General features: G+C 37.2%; 1 protein-coding gene across 1 annotated transcript; it reads right to left on the bottom strand.

Annotated features, from left to right (window-relative positions):
• On the bottom strand, positions 1–24883 carry LOC121962291 (uncharacterized). Its single transcript, XM_042512527.2, has 3 exons — positions 24627–24883; positions 9751–9803; positions 1–2808 (listed from the first exon to the last, which is right to left on the bottom strand). The coding sequence occupies exons 2-3, from the start codon at positions 9780–9782 to the stop codon at positions 2025–2027; spliced, it is 816 nt and encodes a 271-aa protein (XP_042368461.2). The 5' UTR covers positions 9783–9803; positions 24627–24883; the 3' UTR covers positions 1–2024.
• Positions 24884–27943: the final 3060 nt, after the last annotated feature.

The following is a 27943-nucleotide window of genomic DNA, read 5'->3' as shown; positions in this document are numbered from 1 at the left end:
TCACATTTTAAGTACATTCCTTTATTTTACAATACAAATATGAGTAGAAATGATTTGGCAGGCAAACAAGGGGAGTCGCAGTTACACACATTCAGATCTTCATTTAGCAAAACAGCTTATTCAGCATTAACACACTCTTCACTCTCGCTTTCCGCGGCGCCGTCCGGCCTCAGTTAGTTCGTTTTTAGGCACATTTGTAAGCGAGCTTAACTAACGTCACGGGCCGGACCAGAAACACAAAGCCTGACCCATAAAGCTATGAAGCAGAGAGAAACAGAGATATTCGATGGCCTCTGATGATTTGACCTCAGCGGCTGTTTGTTGAGGTCAAAGTTCAGCTCAGGTTGAAAAACTGCAGAAAATGATATCAGTGAAATGTACAAGTGGATATGTTTTTATTTAGCTTTGGTAACGTGCTAAAGGATTCAAATGTGCATAGATTTTCTGATGTGCCGCTGCGGAAAAACACGCTCGTGCTGTGCATAAAGTCAAAGACGAAAGAGCTGGAGTAGGCGGAAATCTGGAAAAAGGCCGAATTTGAGGCAGAATTTGAAAATGCATCCTCCTCCTGCAGCTCTTCTGGCTCCACATTCACACACAGTAACATGTACGCGTCATATCATCGGGGTTAAACGTGGTCCGAAGAAACACGTCAGCCCTTAGCTCGTAATAATTGTTTTACTCTCTCTCTTATTCTTTTTTTTCCTGAGTATTAATGTATTTCTTTCATTGTCTATTAATGTATGTATTTGTTTGATAGAGTTTTTTTCATTTTTGGTATTTTATTCATTATTGTATTTATTTATTCCTGTATTTATTAATTAATTAATTTATATATTAATTTATTCATTTATCTATATGGCCATTCAATTTAATTTTTTTAAACATTTATTTAGTACTCTTTTGTTTATTTATTATGCATTTAATTATGTCACTATTTATCTATTTATTTTCTTCAATTATTTCAATATTATCTTTTCTTTTACATATTCTGGTATTTGTTATTTATATATTTCTGTATTTATTCATACATTGACATAATTTTTAATTAATTAAAAAAAATTAATTTGGGTTATTTAATTGCCAAAACCTCCTGTGTGGGTCGGGCTTTGACACACTGTGACTGTTTTGCCAATTTTACATTTCAGTTATTGTGAGACTCTCGTTTCGATAAGTCCGTCTTCTTTTTTCGGGTGTCTTTGCAGCCAATAGGAACGCACTCTCTCTCTGAAGTGACCTGTGATTGGCCAAATTCTCCCGTCTAGATTTTCCAACGCCTTAAAAAAGAGCCGACAGGAGGTGCAGGAGCTTCGTTTTCTAGACCAGATTCAGACCACTGGAATTATAAAATGCTCAAAGTTTAACCGCCTACCCCACAAGAAAGAAAGCGATGTCCGTTTAAATGCGTAAGAACAGTGCGTAAACGAATTATTCTAATTTTAAAGTAGATATTCATTATTTTATTCGGATGAAATCGACAGTGACACAATAAGTTATAAATAAGAACCACCTCCTCGTTTTCTCTCCCGCTCTTCAGCTCCAAACATCCATCTTCTTCTTACAAAACCAGAAAAACGATGCGAGTGAAGATTTTATAAATAACAACAGAAGAGACAAAAACACGGATATTAAAAAAAATATACGCGATGACCTTTTCGCCCGCTCGGATAAACGAGGGCGAGTTCCTGAAGAGACAGCAAGTTATGGCAAGGAGCGTTCACCAAGTACGCAATGTGTGTGTTATTAATGACTGTTGGAGGACAGTGTGGACGTGGCAGAGCAGTGAGACACAGACTTCTGAGGACTTCGGAGTGTTAAATACACGTGATTCACGCTGATATGGCTGCAGGCGACATTCACACGTTTCCAAAGTCGCCTCGTTTACACGTTATTTTCTGTCTGTGCGATTAAAATAAAAAAATATCCAAGATTTTTGAGTTCAAAAATAAATCTTTTTGTAAACAGTTTTTCTTCTTTTGCTCCGTGTTTTTTTTTCGGATAAAAACAAGAGTTTTTTTGGTCCGTCACTCAAAGTCCTCGCCGGCGGTGGCGGCCTCCAGAGCGGCAAGAGCTTCCGCCACCATCGAGTCCGTGACGCTCTGAACCTCCTCCGCTTCATTTTTCGCGTCCTCCTGCTCGTCGTCGTCCTCGCTCTTGGTTACTGAGATCCCGCTCTCGACGGTGGACACGTCCGGAGTCTTTGGCAGTCTGAGCTCGTCCCTGGTGTCCACTGATGACAGGCTGGTGGTGCTGGTGTGGATGTCCACAGACAGGACGCTACCCTCGTCCCCTGTGTCACACGGGTACTCCGGCGTCCCTCCCACGCCCTCGTCGATCTCGTCCACTGACAGGCCGTCGCTGTTAATCGCACACTCCGTGATGGAGCTGTCCCACTCGTTCGTCGTGGCGCCGCGTCCCCGTTCCCTGTAGCTCCTCTGGTTCTCGTACTCCTGTATGTCCGGGTAAACGGGGACCTGGCTCACCCAGCGCGTCCCCAGAGCTTCCGGCTGGATGATGTACAGACCGCCATCTGCAGGCGGCGCACTCGCCTGCCTGTGCAGCTCCTTCGTGGACAAAGGCGCGGCGTGCAGCCTGTGGTTGACGTGGTTGTTGTCCACCTCGAGTCTGAGCGTGCTGTCGTTGGACTTGCTGTAGCCCAGGTTGTTGAAGCCCTGTTTCTGCTTGCTGGGGCTGCTGAGCGGGTCGTCGCCGAGGGCCCCGCCTGAGATGTGGTGGGGCTGGTAGAGCGAGCTGCCCGCGGAGTCGGACTTCCTCACATCCCCCGCCACAGAGGGGTCGTAGATGTAGCTGCGGGAGAGACGGCGGGAGACAGAATAAAAGATTATTTTAGATTTTAACACAATTTCCTGGACAAATTTTTAAAAATGTTCCATAACTTTTCAAGGACCCCTTCCTCATTTGCCAAGAATTAAAATATATTTATTTATTTTTAAATATTATTTTCATTATTTTTTATACATTTATTTTCAAACTCTATTCAAACTAATTTCAGTTTCCCACGTGTCCAACGACCATCGAAATTTGAAAATCCAACAATAGTTTCTGTTTATACAGTTTCTGCGTTTGATAAATGGTGTCATTTTGGCGATTTTTAATGAAAACATGCTTTCAAAAACATTAAGAAAAAGAAGTGCTCCAAATGTTTTAGTTTTCTATATAAAAATTGCAAAAAAAATTTAAAGGGAAAAAAACCCCCAAAAAGAAAAAGTAAAATATTACCAAGCCTTTTCAAAGAATACATGCCTTCCAAACCCATTTCTTACAACAAATTAACAAACAAACAAAAATAAACTAATAATGGGATATGACAACAACAAATTAGCCAATGTTTTAAGTTTTCTATAAAAATAGCTAAATATAAGAAACACATTTCTATTATTTTCCAAAACTTTCAATTTATACTTTGACTTTTCCAGGTATTGAAAATGTGAAATTCCATGACTTTTCCAGGTTTTCCATGACTGTGGGAACCCTGTTAACCCTCAAAAGAGTCGACATTACACTTGACTTGACTCTTTGATTCCCCACGTTGGCGCCTGTCACACTGACATGTTTCCGTGACGATCGCTGAAAACACCCTGACATCCCGTACTCTGACGGCAACGAGGAAAGCTCATCTTGAAGTCGATGCACCTTTTCTAAATGCCACTGTTTCGTCCGAGGCGTGCATGCACTGGATGTTTACACAGACTGCGTGCAGCCGCGGCCGCGCTGATGTTTGCCTTTGCTCATGTGGATGTCAGATATATTATGCAGAGAAAAGAGGACAGAGAGGTGAACACAGACCCCTGACTGCACTCTCCTCCCTCCAGATCTGCTTTAAATTGTAAAATACTGACTTCCTCCTGCACATGTTTATGTCTGTGCTACGGTCTCCTATGAAGGGCAAAAACTAGAGGGCCAAAACTGACAAAAGTATCAATAGAAAAAGCATGAATAAAACAAATGTAGAAATAAATAAAAAAGAATAAAAAAACAGGATTAAATAAGGAAAAATTTTAAATAAATGCTACAATATATGTAGAAATAAATGCAAAAAATGCAGAAAAATAAATCTGTAGAAATCAAGAAATACTTTTAATATAATTATTTATTCATCTCCTATTAATAATCAAATTTTGAAATGTATTATGTGTTCATCTATTTATTTCCATATTAAACATATTTTGTGTTATTCTTAAAAAAAAGTATTTATGTGTCTTTTAATGTATTTATTTGTTTTCATACAATTATTTTTACATGTGGTATTATTATATTGTTCATTATCGTATTTATTTATTTCTGTATTTATTTACACATTAATTTATGCTTTCATTCTGTATTTATTTATTTATAAGGCTATTCAATTTACTAGATTTTTTTAAAACTTTTTTTAGTACTTTACTCTTTTGTTTATTTGTCATGCATTTATTTATGTCACTATTTATTATTTATATTAAATTATTTCATTATTTCGTTATTCTTTTATATATTCTGGTATTTATTATTGATATATTTCAGAATTTATTTATACACAAATCTACTTATTCTGTATTTATGTATTTAAATAACTATTTATTGATACTCAAATCGTATGATAGCTTGATACCTGATCTAACTTTCTCAAAGTAAACAAATAAGTTCATTTTCTGCAATTAACTGCTCTACATGAGACTACCTCGAGATGCTAACTTATTCAGTATAATAATAACAGTATTATTTGTGTGGTGGAAGCTAATAATGAACGATGATCCCTCAGGCTCAGAGACTTTCACCTGGATTTTATGTCCTAACAAAACTAGCTGTGTCCTGCTGTGAAAAACAAAATTTATTACCATAAATGATAAAAGTCCTCTTGTTATAAGAGCTCGGAAAATACTTTTGATTAAAGCAACTGAGAGGGAAAAAAATATACGGAGACAAAAACAAACGGGCAGTTATGATGTGCCGAGAAAGAAAGAAAAAAAAACAATAAATGATAATACACACAAATAAATTCACGCTTTGGAAAAATAATGAGCCCTGGTTATACGGCGTTCAGCTCATTAGGGTGAGTGACAAATTTTGAAAGTGAAGGGGGCATTTTCACCTGCAAGCAGCAAAACAAGACTTTCCACTCTCCACCAGATAAAAGCAGCGCTGATACATTATTTAGCTCTGATGTTTGTGTTGAACTCCTGATCTCGTCTGCTCGCTCCTCTGCTCGGTCTTTTATTCTGTAAAACTGAAAACGCCACATTTTGCAACAGAGTTCTGTCAGTTTTGCCCGTTTTTCGTAGGAGGGCAGCAGACAATCGAGGCGTGAGACATATTAATGCTCATTTAAACTCTATTATGTGGTACTTTACGTCATTTTCCCTTTGTTTGAGTTCATTTCAGCTGCATGTCACAGTGTTTCTGAGTTAATTGGAGGCTGACTGAGATCACCTGTTGTGCAGGGTGTCGGGCTGATTAAGAACTGAGAGCAGCTTGGTGCATGAGAGTGTGACGTGCATGAGAGTGCTACTTCCTGAGGGCTTAAAAGAGGCGAGAAAACACACACTCAGGACAGTCTGATCGTTCCTCCGTCCAGTGCAGACGTCATGTTTGCAGATATTATCACCCAGAAATTCTCCAGGACTTTTGAGACTTCTCTGCTGTTGTGCTGTTTGAAGGTGTCGTAGAAAATGATTATTTTATGCTCCTGAATCATGTAAATGTAATCATCATGTAAGTGCGATTGTTAAGAAACTGCAAGAGCAAGGCCATGTAGATGTGCAGACTACACTGATGGGCACAGCTGTGTGATATGTACTGTTTAACCCTTTCAAACTCGAGCAAGTGGGCTTTATTTCTTATAAAAATGTGGAAAGAAGGGAACGAGCAACTTAACCAGAAACTTAACCTAAAATGAGCAAAAAAATTAGTAAGAAAGTGACCAGAAATGAGAAAAAAAACCCAGAATTTTTTTTTCTAATTCTTTGATTCAGCTTATTTTCTGGTAATTTTTTGTCACCTTTTTTTTCTTCCGATTTTGAGGACATTTCATGCCAAGTTTCTGATTGCCTTTTTATGAGAAATGTTTTTGAAAGAAACTATTTTGCTCCTATTTTAAAGGTTTAAATGCTTGTGAAAAGTGTCTCAATGTAGTGCAAGAAAAAGATGAATGACTCTTTTGAAGAATGTTATTTTAAGTTTTTGGTATTTCTCTGTCTATACATTTATGTTGTGCCAAAAGCTTTTTTGATCAATTTTTTGTAATAAACATATATTCAAGTGAGGACGACCGAGTTTATTTCTTTACTCATTAGGCATATTTAATTAGTGTGTTCATACAAGAGTTTTGAAAAAACCTGAAACCCGAAAATATAACACCTCCGGTCTTGGCTATCACCAGTGTGGAGGCATAAAAATGATTTACTTGAAAAAAAAAAGACAAACTCTTTTAAATAACAAAATAATGACGTACTATCTTAAAGTGAGGAATTTAATAAAATAAATTAATGAAACTTACCAAAAAAAGGAGACTTGGTAAAAAACAAAATAAAAAATTACAAAAATATTTTAAAAAAATAAAAATGTATTTAAAAAAATACCCTTATCTCAAAATACTGAGAAACTTTATTCAAACTTTATTAAAAAAATTCAAATATAAAAAAATATAAAAATGTCTAATACATTAAAGATGAAATGATTCTTAGTCATTTTACAGAAATGGGCTTCCATAGGAAGGGCAGTTTAAAACCCCATTTTTGAGGATTTTGTTACAAGGGTATAAAAGCAAAAGCTCAAACACAAACACACACACACACACACACACACACACACACACACACACACACACACACACACACACACACACACACACCTAGACAGGTATTAGGAGTGTTGGCAGGTGGTCTTTATCTTGCGGACGGTGTAACAGGCTGTCAGACGTTACCTGCTGCGCGAGCGCCATGTTTTTCTCACCCATCCTTTCATTTGTTTTCTCCTCCACCCTTCTCACACCTCACCCGCTGCCTCCACACAAACCTCCCCCTCGTCTCCCTTTCAGCGTCGCTCTAATGTAGTTGCGGCGCGCTAATCTACTATCCCTTTGCACTTGACTTCTCCTTGATTTGAGCGCCTTCCCTCGAGCTTTTTCCATCTATTGTCTCACTCGCCGCCTCCTCCTCCTCCTCCTCCTCCTCCGCCTCCTGTCTCAAGTTGTCCTCCTCTTTTCTTTGCTCGCCCTGTTTTTATCTCACGCTGGTCAGTATTCATGTACTTAACAAGAACTCCTCCAAACTTTCAGATATATTGATTGATTCAATAACAGCTTTTTTCTCCTCTCCTGGTGAGCAGGCACAGAAAAGCATCTCTCTCTCACACACACACACACACACACACACACACACACACACACACTCATCCCCTGACTTAAGCACCTCTCTCTCTCACCCTGCAGCCCCCCCCCCACACACACACGGTGGAAAGCTGAGAAAATGAGTGTTTTCCATCTCTCGCTCCTGGGCAGCGGCGCCGCTGTGCCAAGGTGAAATTTGAGGCTCGCTTTCAGCAGAGACAAACACACAAAGATGTTCCACAAAAATAAGATTCATAAAGGTGAACAAACGTGAGAAAATGAAACTGTATTTATCAAAGCCAGGTGGCCACATTTTCTGTCTCCAAGCTTTTTTTTGTTTAATGTGCAGAATCAAACTTGTTGCAAGTTTCTGTTTAAGTGCTTTTCATTAATTTTTTTAGATTTAGAAATGTCTAAAGTTTTGGAGTATTAAATAAAAAAAATAAAAAAAATTACGTCAAAGTGTTGGGACAGTGTTTATGTGGTTGTCAAATAAAAATAAAATCACAAAAAGTCCCACAGAAAGAGAGAAGTAGAATTCAGATCTCAATGATCATAAAACATAATAATAATAATAACAATATAAAAATAATAAAATCTAATATAATAAAAAATAAGTTAGCAGTGCAGTCAACAATAAAATAATAAAATCTTAATAACCAGGAAATATTATTGCAGCATAATTTTAATACAAAAAAAAAAAAGATTTTTACATGTAAGTAAATACAGGTGCTTCTGATCATTCCCTGCATGTTGTTTTCATCGGGATTCCCTTTGTGTTGGGTTTTGTTTATGTTAAAGACTTTTTTTAGGGAGCACCATTGTCTTTGCATATCATTTAACTGAGACGAGACGCAGGTTAGGCAACAAAGATTAGGTAACAGAAGATACCTTTGAGATAATACGATTAACCACTCTGCAATGTCTCAGAAAAATACCAACTCACTTCTTGTGTTACTCAGATTTAAAGTGATTATTCTGGTTTAAAATATAATGCAGGACACAGTGGCGTATATTGATTATATTTCATATTTAGGATTAACATCAGTTTTCTTAATGTGAGATACATTCTCCTCTTCAGTGAGCGTTAATTTCCACCCTGGAGTTGCAAAGTAACTAAAAAATATTATGTTTTTGTATCTAAAGATAGTGTTTGGTTTGTCCAGAGCAATTTTTTGTAGATGAGGACCAGCTGTGTGTTACTTTCAGGTGATTTCTTACTCCAATTTGTCAAATAGTGCCGCTCTGTCAGTGTTTTCAATGAGAACGTGTTGGATTAGACACTCTTATTATACTATATCCTTATCATAATGCCAATATATCTCGCTAAATCATACGCATTGGACCTTTAAAGACTCATTGTTTTTGGTTTTTATGGATTTTCAGGGAAATATACCTGGAAGGTAGACACAGAGAAGGCTAAAATGAACTTCAGATTATGTGCCTTGTAAATAAGAAAACACAGAAACCCTAATTTTCCTGAATATGTTTACAATTAATTCTTATTTTTGACACCACAAAATAAACAGACAAACTCGGCCATGGGGATGTTGGGAATGTGCCGCACGGTTGACCCAGTAACCTGCAGGCCCACCCTGCCCAACCCCAAACACCACTAAGCCCAGAAATGTGACACTCCAGACAATTAGCGAGGTATGTGTGTGTGTGTGTCACAAGCATTCACATGTGTGTCTTTGACATGGGAAAGAAAAAAAAAAAGCGTGTGTGTGGAGGGGGATTACGACTCTGGTATGCGAATCACAGCGTGCCCTTTCATTAATCTGCAATCAAAATCTCGTTTCCCGGCCCTGTTCTCTCTCCTCGCTCACCTCAAAAAGCACAACGATGTCGAGCCCTGACAACGACGCCTCGTAGGCCTTTAATGAATAGACAGTCCCGCAAAGAAATACAGTAACCAAGGGTGACGGCTATCGGCATATTGACTCACAGTTTGTTCAAAGAGCCCACGTGAGGCTGAGAGTGCAGACGTATTATAAATGGACCTCTCACTATCTGCATGAAACAAGACAAGAAATCATTATGTGGCCAAGGAGACATTTGAATTGGCACCGTGGAGCTGCAGACGAGGAAATGTGCACTGAGAGGTTGTTACTGCCCGGAGTTTATCTTATGCTCCAATCCAGAGCAGCTAAACGATGAATTAGTGCTTAAAATATGATTGGATTGATCAGAACGATACCAAACTGACAGAATATGATTTTAACAGTCTACAGCTCAAAACAAAACAAAAACCGGCCAGATACCACTAAAGAAATGTAAAAAAATAGATATAATTTGGGTGGACTGAAACTTTAAATCACTGAAAACAAGTGACTGCACGTTGGTGTCATGAAAGCGTCCACTGGGAGGATCCCGAAACAAACAAACAAACAAACAAACAAACAAGTAGAGGGATACTGACTCACCTTTTTATCATCCTGCAGCATTGGCACCCCATTTGGCCCGCTGTGTCGTGAAGCTGTGGAGGAACATTAATGAACACATTAAACTTTAATCACTCAGACATCTTCAAGAATCCAAAACTTCTTTAAGAACGTCCACATTTCAGCGGGCGTCACTCTCCCGTCAACGTCTGAGCATCAAGGAAAGGTTACAGCCACCGGTCTGTGCAATAACACACACACACACACACTTTGACAGAGTCCGAGGCGGCTATTGATCGGACGGTTCACCACCTCTGACATGTGAGTGGTTTTTAAATGAGGGCTCTCTCTCAAAGATTTCACCTCATCACTCAAGTTTTTGCTTTGCCCTTGGTCTCGACGGTGTTTGGACACAAGGATGAAAACTCTGTCTGCCTGAAGCACCGATAAAGATGTTATTGCCATCCATCACTGTTGTGTGTGTGTGTGTGTGTATCTGCGAGCAGGATGGGAGTGACCTTTTCTCTCCTGGTGGTGTGTTTCTCTCGGCTTTGGCATTTCATTGCTCGGGTAAATAATTAATCACCGAGTCTTGAATGGGTTTGTCTGCGAGCGAAGGAGACGGAGAGCGACAAAGGTAGAGGACACAGTATCTCTTTGTGGTGCAGAAGGAAGGATGTGTGCCCGCGAGACAAAACAGTTTCTATTCTTACCCTTAACTCTCTGACCCCGCAGGGTTTTTACCTTTGGTTCGATCTGTTAACACTATCAGATAGGTACAATAAGTTTTGGGTCGCAGCTTCATCTCATTTCAAATGTTCTTTTAAATTACAACAACAACTTGATTTCATTAAAGGAAAAATGCATTTATTTATTTTTCGTCCATACAAAAGCCAAAATGTCTGCATTGGGGATGTTAGTATTTAAAAACACGTCACAATTAGGCAAAACAAACCTGGATATTCCTTTAGATTAAAGCGATGAATGTAAAGAATGAAACTTTCAATTTATGATTAAAAATACCACAATTATTCTTTCAGATCATAAATTAACGTAATGATGCAAATTTACTCTGTGGTTAATGTGGTTAGTGTCTGAATATCAAAACACAAATTTATGATAAAAAATACATGATTATAAGGTCACAAATTTGTACCTAGATATTTAAATGTATATATATTTTAAAAAATCACTTATATGATAAAAAAACACAAATATTCTCTGACATAAGTTATAAATTTGCTAGAAAAATCTCTGAGATTTCAGTCACAAATATATGATGAGTTTCTACCTCATTCATTTTAGATTTCAATCTTGGAAATTTTACGTTTTCGGATTATTAACCCCCTCTCCTGGTTTGGTTTTGCTTGCATTTTATCTACAGTAGCTCTATATATGCTCCATGTCTCCTGTGTTCACTGGTTTTCTTCCGTATTTGTATCTATTACCCTGTATATTTGCAGTAAAACCAGGCAACTACGACAACATTAGTTATGACTTCATACATCTTTGTGTGAATTCCTGAAGGCACCGAGCTTTAAGGTCCAGGTGGGCTGTAGTTGCACAAATACACTCATGATGCACAGTTCTCCTCGTGTTCGCATGAAAAAAAGCAAACAGATCCCCAGAGGGCCTGCTGACTTATGTAATATTACAAGCTAAATTACAAGGCTATCAATACGATACTGTGAACAGGAACGTCATGACCGGGTCACATTTTTCACATGAAAGGCTGCATTATTTGTGCAGAAGCAGCAAAGCATGACTTTGCCATCCCGAGGCGTCTAATTATCCCCCTTCAGGTCTGCCGCTGCGCGTAAAGAGGATGCAGACAATCGGACACAGAATATAATCTTTTCGTCTTTGAGTGTCCTCTCTTTCTCCTACATGGAGACGATCTCTTGTGATTTGAGGTGACTGTAACCGAGCTGAAACAATCCCCATCGCACATTCATCGACATTTTCGGCGGGACTTCCAACAGCTCCTACTGAAAAAGCCAAGAGGGTGCACCGAGCCGAGAGCGATTCGGAGCGGCCCAGCGGTTCGACGGGCTTTAAATAGAGGACCCCGTTTTACACACTGTTGCACTGACACCCAGCTGCAGTGTCCCTAATCTTCCAGGAGGGGGGCACAAAAAAGGAGGTAATTTCCCAGCAGACATCGGGAACTATTGCATTAACCCTTTGAAACCTGAGCAAATAGGCCTGGTTTCTTTCAAGAACATAAGGAGGCAATCAGCTACTTTACAACAAATAAGTAAGAAATTACAAGAAAATCCATTGAAAATCAGCAAAACAACAACAAAAACAAAAAAAGGAAATAATATAAATATATAATGATTAAAAAAACTAATAGTAATAGCAATAATAATAATAATAATAATAGTGTTTATTTATTTAGTCTTTTACTTCTTTCTTTCTTTACTTACTAATTATTATTATTATTTTTTCATTTTCTCACTCTTTTCAGGTCAGGTGTTAACTATTTTTTAATTTCCTGAGAATTTCTTGCCATGTGGTTTGCCGCCTTTATGCCCATGTTTTCTGAAGAAATCAAATTTTCTCAGATGAAGAGCTTTTGAAAGGCGTCTAAACGCAGTACAAGAAAACTGATGGTGATCCAGGTTTCAAATAATTAATGAAGCGTTTGCATAAATCCAAGAAGGAATCGCGATCAGCTAATCCAAGCAGGTAAATAATCATCTGAAGGGCTCAGTCCTCTGATCTCTCATCATTTCTGCCTCCAGCTTTCCTGTTGTGCGGTGGCATTTTTTTGTTCCTTTGCCTCTGTATCTCAGTGATGTTTCCCGCTGCTTTCTCCTCTCTGCACCTTCGGGGATGTTTTTAATGTGTTTTGGGAGCATCCTCGAGCCCAGAGCTTCCACTGCCAAACACGGCTCGTATCTGTTTGCGGCAATAAATGGTCCTAAACTGCTTTGACATAACTGACTAAATTGTTATGAATTAATTATGAGTATGAATAAGTTTTGCTTCCTTCGCGGCACCGTGTTCCCACTGCAGATAAAAAACACTGTGACGGATTATTATTGTGACAGTAGGGTGATTAAGCAATAACTTCCTTCAAGTTAAATGACTCACTTCAAACTTCTCTTAATAAAATGATTGGTCATAAAAAGTTACAGAGGCATTTAATTAAAACAATTTTAATTTGAATTTCATTACTGAATGACTGTTGATTGATATACCAACATGTTCTTAGTCCGAACTCGTCGCATGGTGCCACTCTGTCAATACTTTCTGTGTCAACCAATGACGTTTTAGGTATCCTTCTGCATCAGCTGTTTACGCTCCGGGATGCCGTTACAGTGATTTCGACAAATGCACGTGGTGGGATGAAGCATGAGGTGCATTCTGCACCAAAGTCATGGATGGTTAGGTTTAGGCAAAAGAGGCACATGGTAAAGTGTAGAAAAAAAGCACACACACATGCACATGTGATTCAAACTCCAAAAGGTCACATGAAAGTTGATTGTTTGTGCGACCCATCCACCTCCCCACCCGCCATCCTATGAGCGCAGTCATGCTTCTCATGTTACGTGGTTACCGCCAGCGTTGTCAAGTGACGCTACCCGTGCGCGTCGCATGTGGACGCTCCCGCTGACATACCGCTGTCAGCCAGCGTATGATAACAATGCCACCAGCTCTGTCATCTTATGCACATGTGCATGTTGCATGTAGCTTTTGGCATCACACTCGTACGTCGAAAGAAAGAAAGAAATGAGGTCTCGAAAGAACAAAACGAGACCCTGTGCCTCAATGAGAAAAAGGGAGTTTTTTTGTTATTTGGGATATTATGGCCATATTTGGCTCATAACACTAACAAGTGTTTGATAATAACACTCCTGAGGAAATACTGTATTATGTAAAGAAACCAACACGAGTCAAAAACAAAAAATAGAACATGATGATCTTTCCAAGAATATTCCCCCCTGAAGTCAAACTCATGACTTAAGTCAAATCACTGGAAAGGAAAAAATTTGGAAAAGCTGAAGGGTTTTTGTAGAATAAAACTAAAAATGGCAAAGAAGCAGCTAATTTGTGGCTGCAGCATGCTGATTGTAATCTATTTTATGCGCAAAACACTCGTCTTTTTCATCTTACGTAAGAGTCAGCTCCCTGGAGCTTATGGATTATGTAACTTTTTTAATGATTGGATGAGTGTTTAATTTGTCTGAGTTATTTTTTAAGAAAAGAAAAGATTCCAGCTTATTAAATGTGAATGTTGTCAATTTTTACCTTCTTTTTGACAGTAAACTGAGCCTTTTTGGATTGTGGACATTTTGGGGCATCATTTTAGATTTTTGGGAAACACCGATTGACATTTTTCACCATTTTCTGAGGTTTTATAAACCAAACAAATAATCAAGAAAATACCCGACAGATTAATCGACAATGAAAATAATAGTTAGCTGCAACCCTTTCATGACTACTGCTATACCTGCTTATGTAAATGGGTTCAAGTAAATGCTTGAAGTTAAATAAATTCAATAGTTTTTATTGTTTGTCACCAGAAATGTGCACACATAAGGTGTTTTTCATGTTTTTTCTTGCTGACTTTTAACATCCACTGAGGACACGCCGTCATACCAGCCGACTGGGTCGGAAAAAGCTGGTTTGCATCGGCATGGAGTTGGGTTGCAAATTTGCAAGGCAAAAGCTGTCTGTGGGCTGCCTGTGTGCTGACAGAGTGACTGTAGTGTTACCTGCCTTGGGCCAACCATTCTGCTGCTGGTCAGCAGAAACAGCTCTCAGTCAGAGGGGAACTAGTCCTTCGGGGCGCAGATGACACGGTGCCATCTTAGCCGAAAACCTCAGAGCGACGAGGACCCATCATGAGTAACTAGTGACATCACTGTGCTGATAACTAAGTGACACTAAAAGTCAAAGACAACTCCCAAGAAAAAAAGACAAACATGGCTTACAGAGCTGATGGATGATCTGGCTCCACAGTGTTGACTTTCTGTCATCTTTGCCACACTGTGTTTGCTGAGTAAATAGTTTTAGATACACAGAGAGAAGCTGAAAAACCAGTACGGTGTGCTTTAAGATTAATCTTTGTTATTAAAGATGTCTGCGTGGTCCGAAAAGTCAGATCAGAACCCAGTCTGTACCTGCATCTTTAAGGCGACAACCGCACTACTACGTTTTCATCTCAGAAAGGTGTTTTAAATTCAAAATAATCTCTAAAAAAGAGCATTTTTACAATGTTTCAGACATAATCTTCATCCATACTAAAGGTGGGCATACACTGTATAATTTTAGAAATGTTGCTTATTCCATCTCATACTGTGCGAGTAAATCATCTTCGATGTAAAGCCAAAGCTCACGGTTAATATGCATAAACAGCATCAGCCCTCTGCAGACTGTCCTGTCTATTGCAAAATTATCAATAAACATTAGTTTGAAAGCTTTAATGCAGGTGCTGCAAGCATGCTGCACCAAAATACTGGTACGTTAGTAAAAATATCACAGTATCAGTGAAAATAATGGTATAATATATATATATATTATAATATGCGGTTAAACAGTTATTCAGCTTAGCCCTTTAAAATGTGAATGAATTGGTTTGATTTATTTTAAAAAACACAGGAAGAAGGCAACAAGTAACCTAACAAGAAATGGCCCTAAAAATTAGCAAAAACCTGACAAAGTTACAAGAAAGTTACCTGAAAATAGGAAAACAACAAAAGCAAAACAAAAGAAAAAGTCTGTGACATAATTTTACAAATACAATTATTATAACCCCCCAAAAATAATAATTTTAGGTTTTAGGTTTTCTTGTCACTGTTTCCTAAGTTATTGCAATTTCTGAGAATTTTTTTCCCCAAGTAGGTTTGTTTCTTTATTTCCACATTTTCAATATCAATCAATTTGCTCTGTCTTCAAAGGGTTAAAAAGCTTGTGAAAGGCGTCTCAATTCAGCACAAAAACACTGAAGTTGATCCTTGTTTAAAAGGGTTAATGCACGCTTTTAAATGTGATCTGTTAAGTAAACTTTACTAATACTTCCGTACTTTTACTCAGATGAAATTTTAAATGCAGAACTTAAATTACTGGTAGTTTTAACATAATTGCTTTGATAATTTTCTTAAGTAAAGAATCTGAATCTTCCACCATATTTAGTTGCTGTTTCTACATTTTTAAAGCTACATTAAAACGTTTATAAATGCACCTCACACATTATGTCAAACAGTTATAGCTGGAAAAATGCACCTGTATGTAATAAAGCACAGCGGAGGATTTATGATTAAGTAAAAACCATGCAAACCTGTCAGTAATGGGAATTTTCTCCCACTGTCAGATTCACACCTCAACATCCAGATGACCAATCATGCTTTACCCCCTGGAGACTTTCCAAAATCATAATGAGATCACAGATTCAATCTGAGCATCAAATGACTATCAGTCATTCAGATATTGGCCATTGTTGGCCGCCAATAACTGCGTTTTATCTGCTTCTCGTGACATTCAATATATTATATATTGCTGCTGTTTTTTTACGATAGGAAGATCGCAGGACGATTACTGAAGGGGAGAGATATTTCAGCGCTGGCAGCTTGGCCCGACTCCCATTTTTTCGGAGTTTTCTCCAGGGGAAATTGAAACATTTCATCTTGGAGAAACAGGTGCAATAAAAGTGAGATTGCTGTAGTGTGTCCCCTTAAAGTGGACCGGATTGAAATCCGGGGGATACCCGAGGAGCTGGCGGTCTGAGCCATTTTTTGAATGATTGCTGCTGGTGGGAAATTTCATCCTGGAAGATGAGGCTTAAAATAATTCTTCCTCTGGAGAGAGTCCAGATGAAATTGATTTTTACCAGCAGTGGCTTTGGTTTGTAAACAGGAGTTATTGTGTGTGGGAGGAGAGGTTGTTTTTATAATAACACTAATTGAAGGATTCCCTGAGAGGATGAGCAACAAATGAAAAACGTGACTCCTGGGCTGAGCTCAACAGCATTTATTATCTTTTTGTTTTTACATTTTAGTTTTTGCACAAATTAAACAAAACATAACGTGATAGTTTGTGAGCTTTAGAGGTGCCGGTAGAAGGATTTTTTTAATGTCTGGATCCTAAAATCCTGGCTGATATCATATATGAGAGTGATAATAATCCAACTCTTTGCAAGGAAGCAAATAAACACATTGGTTCTGCCAGTGGTTTCACACGTTCTGCAGGTGGTCACATGCAAATAAAAGCATGAATTGGCTAACAACGGCATTAAAAAAGACGACTTCAAAAAGATGAAAATGACTGTGCTTTGGTGAGAATCACGAGGTGCTTCTCAAAGTAAAGGATACGTCCTTGATAAGTCAGACTGGGTCCCACAGGTGATAACAGGGCTCTTTCTAAGCAGTCGGTGCACATAATGGGCTAGTTTAGCGATTTTGCAGGTGCTTGATGCTGAAAAGTTTCCGCATTCAAATCTGTGCTACACCAAAATAGACGAGGAAGCGTCGGTTTCAGTCTTTTCGATGTCTGATGTTATATTTGAAGGTGGTAACAGCCTATGTAATGACACTTTCAGACCTGCAAGGTGTCTGTGAATGTTTTATTACAATTGAAAGAATAAATGTTGATATTGTACGTTTCTGCAGATGCGTCACAGTTGTTTGTGATGATGTAGTAACTACTTGGTTATGATCAGAAAGTTGCATATTTTGGCATATAAATACCTGGTTTTGGTGGCATAATCCCAGCCAGAAAAACAGTAATGTCTCTGTTAAAACAATTACTTTCCATGGAACTGTCCCTGCAGGAAATACGGCGACAGGTCGCTAAAACACATCCACGTTTACTGTCTACAAAGCCATATGTAATGCAGCGATGACTCACAGAAACAAGTGGTTTCATTGTTTGTTGGTCTCGAGAAGTGGTCTGCTCATTTCTCAATTCAAATTTTTTCAGAAATTGAAAAATTTTTTCAGGTTTTGATTGAGGTCACTGCTGAAGTGAAATAACTTAAAGGTTACACACAAACACACACGGGGGACCTTGAAAATACTCTGAATGAAGGACTTGATGGAATTCAAGGGATCCTTGACATTGAAACAGGCCTCTGGTGGGACTCAGTGATCAAGCATTTTCAATATTTAAATATTAAGTTTTCAAAAATCCTTTTTTTCTCTATATATTTATGTGTGCACACAGTTGTCAAATGTCTATTTCTGTGCATGTGCACTGAGAGCAGCAAAAAAAAGCTGATTCTTTTTCTGAAATGCAGCCATTTAAGGATTCTTCCCTAATTTTGAGAACCACCTACTGTATTTAAACAGTACTTTTGTTTAAAAGAAAGCACTTTTTACATAGAAAAATACAAATAAATGTGTCTATTGTTGTGATTTGATCTCCGGCCTCTCACACCTCCTCAAAACACAAAAACACTGTCGCCTCCTTCAGTGTCGCACACCTGATACTGGTTGTTTTTGTTGTGCCCTTGGACGACTGAAATCCATCCACAACCATTTTTCTGTGTAACTGTGGGTTTGAGTTGCATGTCTAAACACTGCGCATACCGACAAAATAAAACTACAGACAGGCAAAATCAGAGAGATTAAATAACGTCAGAGGCGTACTAACAGATCAGAAAATTCCTTTTTTCTTTTATCTGTGAATGCACATTTAGAGAGTTACGGCCTGAGGTGCAGATATGAGTATTTTCTCCGGAGGGTCTCTGCAGAACTTTTCCACAAAGGAGTCGAGTGTTTCACAGACGAGACCCCGCTGACGCTCCGCTCGGTCACCTGATAGACGTGTTCTGCTTATGTAAGCTGCGTGTTACATTATAAAGTCATGATTTACAGCCTGACACGGACTCTGCGGGGGTTTTGCGTGTGTGTGTGCAGGGACAGTGAGAAGGGAGATCATGTTCATATGGGTGACATGGGAGGGGCACGCTGGTGGAAAAGTGGGCTAACTGGTCCGCTGACAGTGTGTGTTTTTTGTTTATTGTTCTTTATCTTCATCTACAGTGCGTTTTGTCAGATCTGCCAAGTCAAAGTAAACAGAGACATGGCGGGAATTTGCATTATTCCAGAGCATGTGCATGTCGGGTATACTGAGATGGAAAATTTGACCCACTTCCGTGGAATATAGTTTTGAAAATATTTTGCACCCTATAAGTAGTACAAATTGTGATCCCACATCCTCTAGTCCGATTTAAAGCTGCAATCGATAAGTCGCTCAAAAGAAACTTATTCTGCAACAATTTTGATATTCAATATTTTAAGTCATTTTTTATGCAGAAGTTTAAAACAGTCACTGCTTCTACTTCTTAAGTGTGCAAATCTCATGTTTTTCTAATTTAATATCTCTTTAAACTCTTCATGATTTGAACTGGACAAAACAAGCCATATAAAGACACAATTTTGGGCTCTGGTGGGATAGTAACAGGCCTTCTTTTGCAGTTTTCTGACATTTTATAGAATAAAATGATAATTCTTTAAATGAATCAAAAATGTGGATTAATCATTCATGAAAATAAAATAAAATATACATTATTTTCTAAGCACAAACAGTTTTTTTAGGATTATTTTTTGGGGAAATATAGTTTCATATGTTTACACTGAAGGAAATGTTTCACAAGGTTGTCAACACCATACTGCCCTTTTCAAATGTGTGTGTCATGTGTCTGACAGAGCGCTCCCTTTTCACACACACACATTGTGAATATTTAGCAGTTTTCTTAGTTTTCTGTGACAAATTACTGAATGATTTGACTGTTGGTTAGAGAAAACAAGCAGACGGAACAAAAAAAAAAAATTCTGGCTCCAAAAAAAAAAAAAAAAAAAATAAGGGCCAAAATACTGAACTCAAGGCTTCATAATGGGAGTACACAAACCATTTTTGCTGTAATAAAGAATCCAACTTTTAAAATTATATTTTTTAGACCAGTCTGATCAGCCAATATGATGATAATAAATCAGTAATTAACGCCTGCCTAAAAAAAGATGCAGAATTACCTTCCAGGTGATCAATACATTCAGCTGAGACTTTTTTTATATGATAAATTTATTCTTAATGTCATCTGAATAAAAAAAATCTTTATTTAATTTCAAATGCAGCCTTGTTTTTGTGAAACACTTCCTCGATTTAACATTTTATCGAGCTGCAGCTGCGTTGATCTCACGTGTGCTCATGAGCATAAAGTCGGACTGTAAACAGAGCCGTTATTGACAGGATTTCCTCGTCGTCAGCGGCCGCTGTGACCCTCCGCATTTCTCTGCTGAAAGAGAGCTGCTGCATTTGATAAGGTGCTCAATTTAGTCCTCTTATCAGCGCCGAGGCTTTTAAAATCTGGCTGAAATGTCAATACGAACATGATTTTAAAGGAAAAAAATGCGCTGTGTCACCCGCAGCTTTTATCCTGCTTTTAATAACCAGCATATACAGTAGAGATAACCTCCCACACCTGATAACGCTTCCCATAAAAGAGCTCCAGCTTTTCATCGTTAGTGTGTTTCAGAGTCAGAAACAGCGTTAAAATGTTCTGTTATTAAAGAGAAAATCACTCCAAAATAAGACGTTTGATTTGAGGGTTTAACAGCTGACCTTCAGCTGTCTGATTTCAGCACGCCGCGTGTGATTGGACAAGCGTACACTCTCAGAAACAAACGCCCCAAAAGGGTTCATCCTGAACGACTGAGGTTCCACCCAGAACCATTTGGTTTAGAAGACAGGGTTCTTTGTAAGATTAGTTCTTTTAACAACTGCAACCATGATTAGTGGGAAAGAGATCTATGGGTAATGTAGTCACTTACTATTTTAGAGCCCTCCCTTGGAATATGAAAGGGTTTTTTGGTGGATCCTCCTTTGTGGGTTCTAGATGAAACCCTTGGAATATGAAAGAGTTCCCAAAAACAGCCCCTGATTGGGTTCTAGATGTAACCATTGGAATATGAAAGGGTTCTTGGAAGAATCCCCTGGATGTGCTCTAGATGAAAAGCCTGGAATATGACAGCGTTCTCTGCAGAACCTTCAAGGTGAGATCTCAATGAAACCCTTGTGATATAAATGGGTTCTCTGTAGAACCTTTCCTGTGGGTTCTCCATGAAACAATTGGAATATGAAAGGGTTCTTGGTAGAAACCCCTGGGTGAATTCTCAACGAAACTACAAGGAGCACAAGGATTGAAACATCATGTTGGAACCCTTGTAATATAAATGGGATCCTCCGTAGAACCTCCTGTGTGGGTTCTAGATTAAACCCTCGGAATATGAAAGGGCTCTCGATAGTAGTCTTTTGGTTGGTTCTAGATAAAACACAAGGAATATGAAAAGGTTCTATGTAGATTCACCTTGGTGGGTTCTGAATGAAACCCTTGGAATATGAAAATATTCTCAGTGGTACCCCTTTTGTGGGTTCTAGATGAAACACTAGGAATATGAAAGGGTTCTTGGTAGAACCTCTTGAGTGGGTTCTTGAAAAAACCCTTGGAATATGAAAAAGCTCTTGGTAGTACCCCTGGTTTAGCTCTAGATGAAACCCTTGGAATATAAAAAGGATGGGTTCTTGTAGTACCATTAGAGGGTGGAAAGGTTCTGGATGGAACCCAAAGAGAGGGTTCTTTGCAGAATTATTACACCATACAAGGGTTCTCTGTAAAACCTCTCATAGTGGGTTCTGGGTGGAACCTTTCACATGTGGTTCTAGGTGTTGCCACTTATGTTGCTTTCTTTTGTTACTGTAATAAAAGGTTGTGCGAAGAACCGAAAAGGGTTCTTCTAGGGGAACAAGACTATATGGTTCTAGTTAGCACTTTTATTTCTAGGAGTGTATCCGTATTTAGGATCAATCTACAGCAGTTTTTTTAAACTTCAGATTTCTGCACCCGCTGTTTTTCTATCGTAACAATTTAATGCACGTATTCGGAGGTCAGTCAGGTGAAATCTTTTTGATCAGCTGGTCCTCTAAGACGTCTCTGAAATGTCCAAATCTGTCCTGTGATTCCAGAGACCAAACATCCAAACAGCCTTTCTCCGACGGCCTTGGGCAGCAGCAGTCTGATGAAAACAAGTCCTGTCTCCTCTCTATTACCCAGCAGCCCTCACTTATCAATAGCTCTCCCCTCCTCGCTCGCTCCGCAAACAGACCTGCCGCTGTTTTTTCTCCCGTGGATCGTCCTGAACCCAGGAGCTACCGATTCTACTTTCAGCAAGTAAACAAGCCTTCCAAGAGCCAAAGAGGAGCACTTTGAAATGCTATAGAGCCCCTGAAGCAGGAGTAAATACAAAAGAGGCTAAACAACATCTTTAAAATGATCTTTGACATTCAGACAACCATTATGTTCACAAAAATCCCCTTTTTTTGTTTGCTTTAAGCATATCTTTACATATCTTATCCAGGTTGATACGCATATGCAGTAATTACAGGTAGTATGAGTTTACAAGACTGCGTAGTGTTCTAGTACAGGAGCAAAATGCACTGATTCCCTTTAGAGAGAAAAAAAAGAAAAATATATATCTATAGATATATTCATATTTGCCCTGTTTTTCTGAATTAATTATTATCTAAGAATTATGGAAAAAAATCATGAAAAAAAATTGCTTGTTTTCTGAATTCAAGAGATCATTATTTCAGAATAACAAGAAAAGTATTTATGAAAAATAATTCTGCTCATTTTTCTGAATAAACAAGATAATCTATTTTTTCAATATTAATGAAGCTGTTATCTCCGAATTATGAGAGGTTCTCATTAAAAATTTTAATGAAAACAATTCTGCTCTCGTATTTTTCTGAAATAATGAGGTTATTTTCTTAAATTTATGAATAAAAGTTTCCATGAAAATAAAAATGAAAAAATTCTGAATTAACAATATTTTTTCTTAGATTTCTAAAAACAGTAAATGAAAAAATCTGCTCTTGTATTTTTTGAAATGACCAAGATAATGATTCCAGTATAATAATGATAAAAGAAGTTTTTAAGGGGAAAAAAAATCTTTTTCTGAATAAATAATTCTGAGAAATTTTAATGCTTTTTTTCTGAACTAACAAAATTTATATCTCATAATTGGAGTTAGCAGGATTATTATCTCAGAATCAGAGATTGTTATCTTGTTATTTTCTCTCAAGTGAATGCATTACTTTTCCATACTACAATGTAGGCCTACATCTTTGTCCCCTGAAATTATACGATTGATTGATCGATTTATTATAGGGTATCCTTGCTATTGCACAACACATCCTTCACTTTAAAAAACTCTCTGTACAACAACACTAAGCTCTACTCTCATGTTTACATCCTGTTTCTTTTTGAGTCATCCTGCAGGAGCAACTCGGCTGCAAAGTAAACGAAACCTTGGGCAAATATGATTTGCATACACTTTTAATGGCTTGTTTTGTCTAATAGACTGCTGTACGGGCGGAGTCTGCCACTAAAGGCAAGAAAATGAGTTTACCAAACCGCAGCTCAGCACCTTGTGTAAATCACCTGTCAGGATGTCGAAAATCCGACCTGCCTGGAGCTCAAAGGCAGATCAGAGAACCATCAGAGAGTTTTAAGAGGCACATGATGTATGATTACTGCTCGTGCACGGCTGTTAATATGCTCTTTAAGAGTGTTTTGTGTGATAAACGACAGACAGGACAGGTTTTGGTTCAGGCTCATTCGTAAAGCTCGTATGCTGTTTTTTAAGTGACCTAGAGTTCAGCCGGGTTTCGTGTTAGATGTGCAAACAAAGCTCAAGGCCGTTTACACGAGTTCTGCTCAAATGATTCAAGACCCCTCCTCCAGCTCTCCATCCCAACAAAGAACAAACGTCCCCGATAACATCCCTCCATTCACTCATTAGCTTCACCTGCCGGTGTATGCGGGACATTTTTAGCTTCAGTATTTCACATTTACAACAATATGCACAAAAAAAGTCCGAAACATTTTGAGGTGCAGTTTGTAGTTTTGTTGTTACACAGATATACACTATACATACAGTATTATTTATTGCATTTTTTTCTTTTAACCCTTTGAAAACTGAGCAAATTTTGATTTCTTTCAAAAAACTTGGAAAGAAATCAATGACTAATGAGAACTGACCCAAATATGAGTAAGATATTTGTTTAAAAAAAGAAAAAGTGATAAATAGAAATAATCACATTAAGTATCTTTTTTATTTCATTTTTTTTTAAATTTACAACCAACACATGATGGATATTTTACAGGCTTATTCCATTTTCTAATTAATTTTCAACTTGAAAAAACTCTCTTTAAATAAAGTTATTTAAAGATTAAACTGACTAAAAGCATTCCTGCAAAAAGATGCAAAGCAACAAAATTAATGTTAATGCTACTTTTATTTTATTTTACTTTTATTCTACTTTATTATAAAAGGAAAGCAGAGTCACTTTAGGAGAACTTTTAAGTTAATTAATCTTATTTTATTAATCTTAAACTAGGCTAAATAAGAATTCTGTACATGTGTGGTTTGTTATTTACTAAAATGACTTCCTTTTCAGGTTATCTTTTTTTCTGAATTGTTAAATATCGTGATAAATATCGCATCCTATCATGACCTTAACACACGATGAGTTTATTATCATAACATCACTATTAAGAGCCTATCAAAAATGGTCTTAAAACACTCTTATAATACCCACTTTTGTTTGCTTATTTACTGTGATTGCACTTGTAAACACATAAAGTATACTTAAAACTAATTTATGGTTTAATATCATGAAGATATTATAGTATTTCTTTCTTTCTCTTTGTTTTTCCAAAGCGTGCACGCGCCATATGGCTGACATCATCATTCACCTGTTGCTGCTGATAATAACCGTCGAAGGAGAGCTGTTTTGACGGTTTAATACCGCATCAACGACACTTTTCTCATTCCTCAAAGTTCATTTTAAGCATTATTTGTATGTATAAGAGAGGCAGAAAGAGTGGTAGCAGATGTTGTTTGACCTACCTGTTGCGCTAAGCGAAGGTGTGGCACTTTGCCCTGGGTATCCAAAAAGCACGGATAACTTCAGTTGTCATTTAAAGTCGTTTCTCTCCCGGTCCTTCTGGTAGAAATTAGGATTCAAGTTGAAAAAAGTAGTGCGTCCATGAAAAGATGTTCAGCTGGATTTGACTTTTTCGGTTTGGTTGGAGTTGTTGTGGAGAAGAGTTTCCCCCCCTCGGTGACTCCACGGTCCCATGTCTCCTGTTTGAACAGCCGTCTGATGGTTGTTAGTCTGGAAACTGGTGTACAGTCAGGCTGCATACTGGTAACTGCAACTGGATCCTGTCAACACCTTCAGAATAAAACCACATTGTTTACAATATTCACCCATATTTGACTAAAATGTGCTTAATAAGTACATTTAATCACTACATTTCGGAATGAAACATTGTAGACTTTTTCAGCTTTATTAGGCTACATGTATCTGACACTTTACATCTTGAGATTTTGCTTACAAAACATTTTCAGAGTTTACAAATGTCGAATTTTTGTTATAAATTAAAATACCCAACAACAGTAGGATGTATAAAAGTATGGCAATGAGACAATTAACTGATTAGACAGAAAATTATTTGATGACTATTTTATAATTTTTACGTATTTTTATAATTTTCATGGCTGTAAAAACATGTATTGTGAAGATGTTACTTTGGGTAACTGTGACAGAATTTCTCACTTTTTTTCTGGATTTTCTCTATAATAATAATAAAAAAATATTAGTTGCATGATAGTTGTAAGTACAAGTACAACTGTAAAATCTTGTTTTTGCATTAATGCATCATAATCATATAATTTTGTAATATATAATAGCATACAAGTCACAGGGGAATTTTCTTCTGCTCTGATTACCTTTACTTTAAATACTTTTAAATATATTTTTCTGATTATACTTACATAGTTTTACTTAAGTAACTTTTTCAATGTAATGGATGTAATAATGTAATATCTTTGTAGTGTGGTGTAAATACTAATGCTTAAGTAAAGGATCTGAATACATTTTTACCACTTAAAACTTCAGTTGATACAGATTTAGATTATTAATAAATTAAATATAATGAACTTTTAGGCTACTGTTTATTATTGTAAATCACTGTACGATACACAGTATTCATTTGAAATAAAATCTACCTGTTTCAGCTGCACTATTAAAGTGGTGTACACATGAATTAACCACTATTAAATCCAGTAATGTAATAGATTATGAATGTCCCTTTTTCAACTTGTAACCGAGTATTTTTACACTACTAATTTTACTTTGATAAAAGATCAGAGTATCTGAGCACTTCATCATAAAATAAAACTTACAAAGTGCTTTGTAAGGAGCAGAAGAAGTTTAATCAGATGTATATATATATATATATATATATATATATATATATATATATATATATACACACACACACACATTGTATTCATATCAACATAAGTATTGATATATAATACAATGTGTCATTCCTAACACACTAATGTGTGTGTATGGACAACACTTTTTCTGTTTTTCTTTTGACATTACCACTGTGTTTTAAGTTTAAAAAAAAAGATTTTTCATGGATTTTCAAACACACTGTGTTAATGTAGGCTCACAAAAAGGTGTGGTCCTGCGTTAATTCTGTTCCTGAAGATTTTCATTTAAAAAAAAAGAAATAAGTTAATATTTATTGTAAAGTTTATTTTAACATTTAGTTAGTCATTACACACCATCAAGAGGCTGCAATAAACGTGACTTCCTGTGCTGAGGTGGCAAACTGCATCCAGCTTGACTCGGCTTAACCTGACCGGCCTCTTCACAGTTGATCATATGACTTGGATGCGATTAGAGTGGAATCACCCCTCAAACACTTGTTACACACTTAACAAAACTTGGCTTTAACCCATAAAAAGAAAAAAAAAAGAGGAAAAGTATTCTACACACAAGTTTTTAGCCTTTTATTATTATTTGAAAAGTCGTCATAATTTGGCAAATTAGGGAAATGACTCCACTGTGTTAATAACTATGATGCACCTGTAGTCTGTTCTCAGGAATTTTCCTTCAAATGTTCTCTTGAATGATGTATTTCTTAGTTTCGCTGTTTTGCATGACCTCATAGGCAAATTAATCCCTGAGGACGACACACAACCAAAAAACTGGTTTGAGTGTTTACCGATACACAGGCAATAAAGTTTATCCCTGCAGGAGTCAAAAGTTAAAGTCAGTTAAAGTATCGCAGTGCAGAAATGCTTAAAATAATTAAAAATAAAAGTGCAATACCAGTTCAGAGTGGGTCCTTTTGCATGTCTGTGTCCAGGGACCCACTGTCTCATAAAAGAAAAAATTCAATAAGCAATACTGCAAGAAATGTCCCATGAAGAAATTAAGAGATTTGAATTATTTATTTTTAAACTAGGAAAAATTCCCAGATATATATAATATGGAAATTATTACAGTTGTACATTTGAAATAATAATAATAATAATTTTTATTTATTTTTATTATTTGTGTATTTGTGTTTTTTTGTGCTCATTTTCAGGTATATTTCTTTGCAATAATGCCAATTTCTTTCTCATTTTTGGTAGTTTCAGGTATATTTCTTTGCAATAATGCCAATTTCTTTCTCATTTTTGGTAGTTTCAGGTATTATTATTAGTAGTAGTAGTAGTAGTAGTAATAGTAGTGAAAGAAGTAGTTGTACTTATTATTTTTTTTAAAAAAAGGTGGAATTCTTCTTTTGAAACACTTTTACCAGACTGCAGTATGTGTATAAGTGGAGGTATGAAGTATTTTCAGGCACAACAGGCTTTTGGAAAAGAAAATACTCAGAATTTCATTGAGAAACACTGGAGATGTTTTTCCGCTCTGGCTGCGGTTGACAGGATGGCGGCTTACATTCTGGCGAAGACACAAAACATGACAACAATGTGACACGTCAGATGCAAAGTGGAGAGCCCCTTCTAGACATTTTCAAAGACACGGCGAGTGGTGCTGCATAAATACAGTCCTCACTCCGCTGCTTCCTCCTTTTTTACATTTTTGTTCTTGCAACACTGAAGGAATGAAACACAGAGCAAAGAGCTGCCAAAAGTTCAAATGAAAAACATCTGAATAAATTGAATACTTTCAGAAATACACTTATTTTCTTTCTTTCAAAGAATGACATAAAGATACTGTCTTATCTGTGCATTAACCTTTTAAACTCTGGATCAGCATCAGTTTTCTTGTGCTTTGTTCGGACGCCTTTAACAAGTACTTAAACCTCTGAAACATTAGTAAATTTGGTTTAATTTCTTTCAAAAACATGGACAAA

This window comes from Plectropomus leopardus, chromosome 23 (genome assembly GCF_026936395.1).
Source record: "Plectropomus leopardus strain MGB_pleo_1.0 chromosome 23, ASM2693639v1, whole genome shotgun sequence".
NCBI classification, from domain to species: Eukaryota; Metazoa; Chordata; class Actinopteri; order Perciformes; family Serranidae; genus Plectropomus; species Plectropomus leopardus.
Note: the sequence above shows the minus strand (reverse complement) of the source record. Positions and strands in the feature narration are given on the sequence as shown.

Excerpts from the sequence above, each read along its gene's own strand:
- LOC121962291 (XM_042512527.2), bottom strand. The coding sequence starts at position 9,782 with ATGGGGTGCCAATGCTGCAGGATGATAAAAAG. Across the intron at positions 2,809-9,750 it reads TGCTGCAGGATGATAAAAAG|CTACATCTACGACCCCTCTG; the intron begins GTGAGTCAGTAT and ends TCTCTCCCGCAG.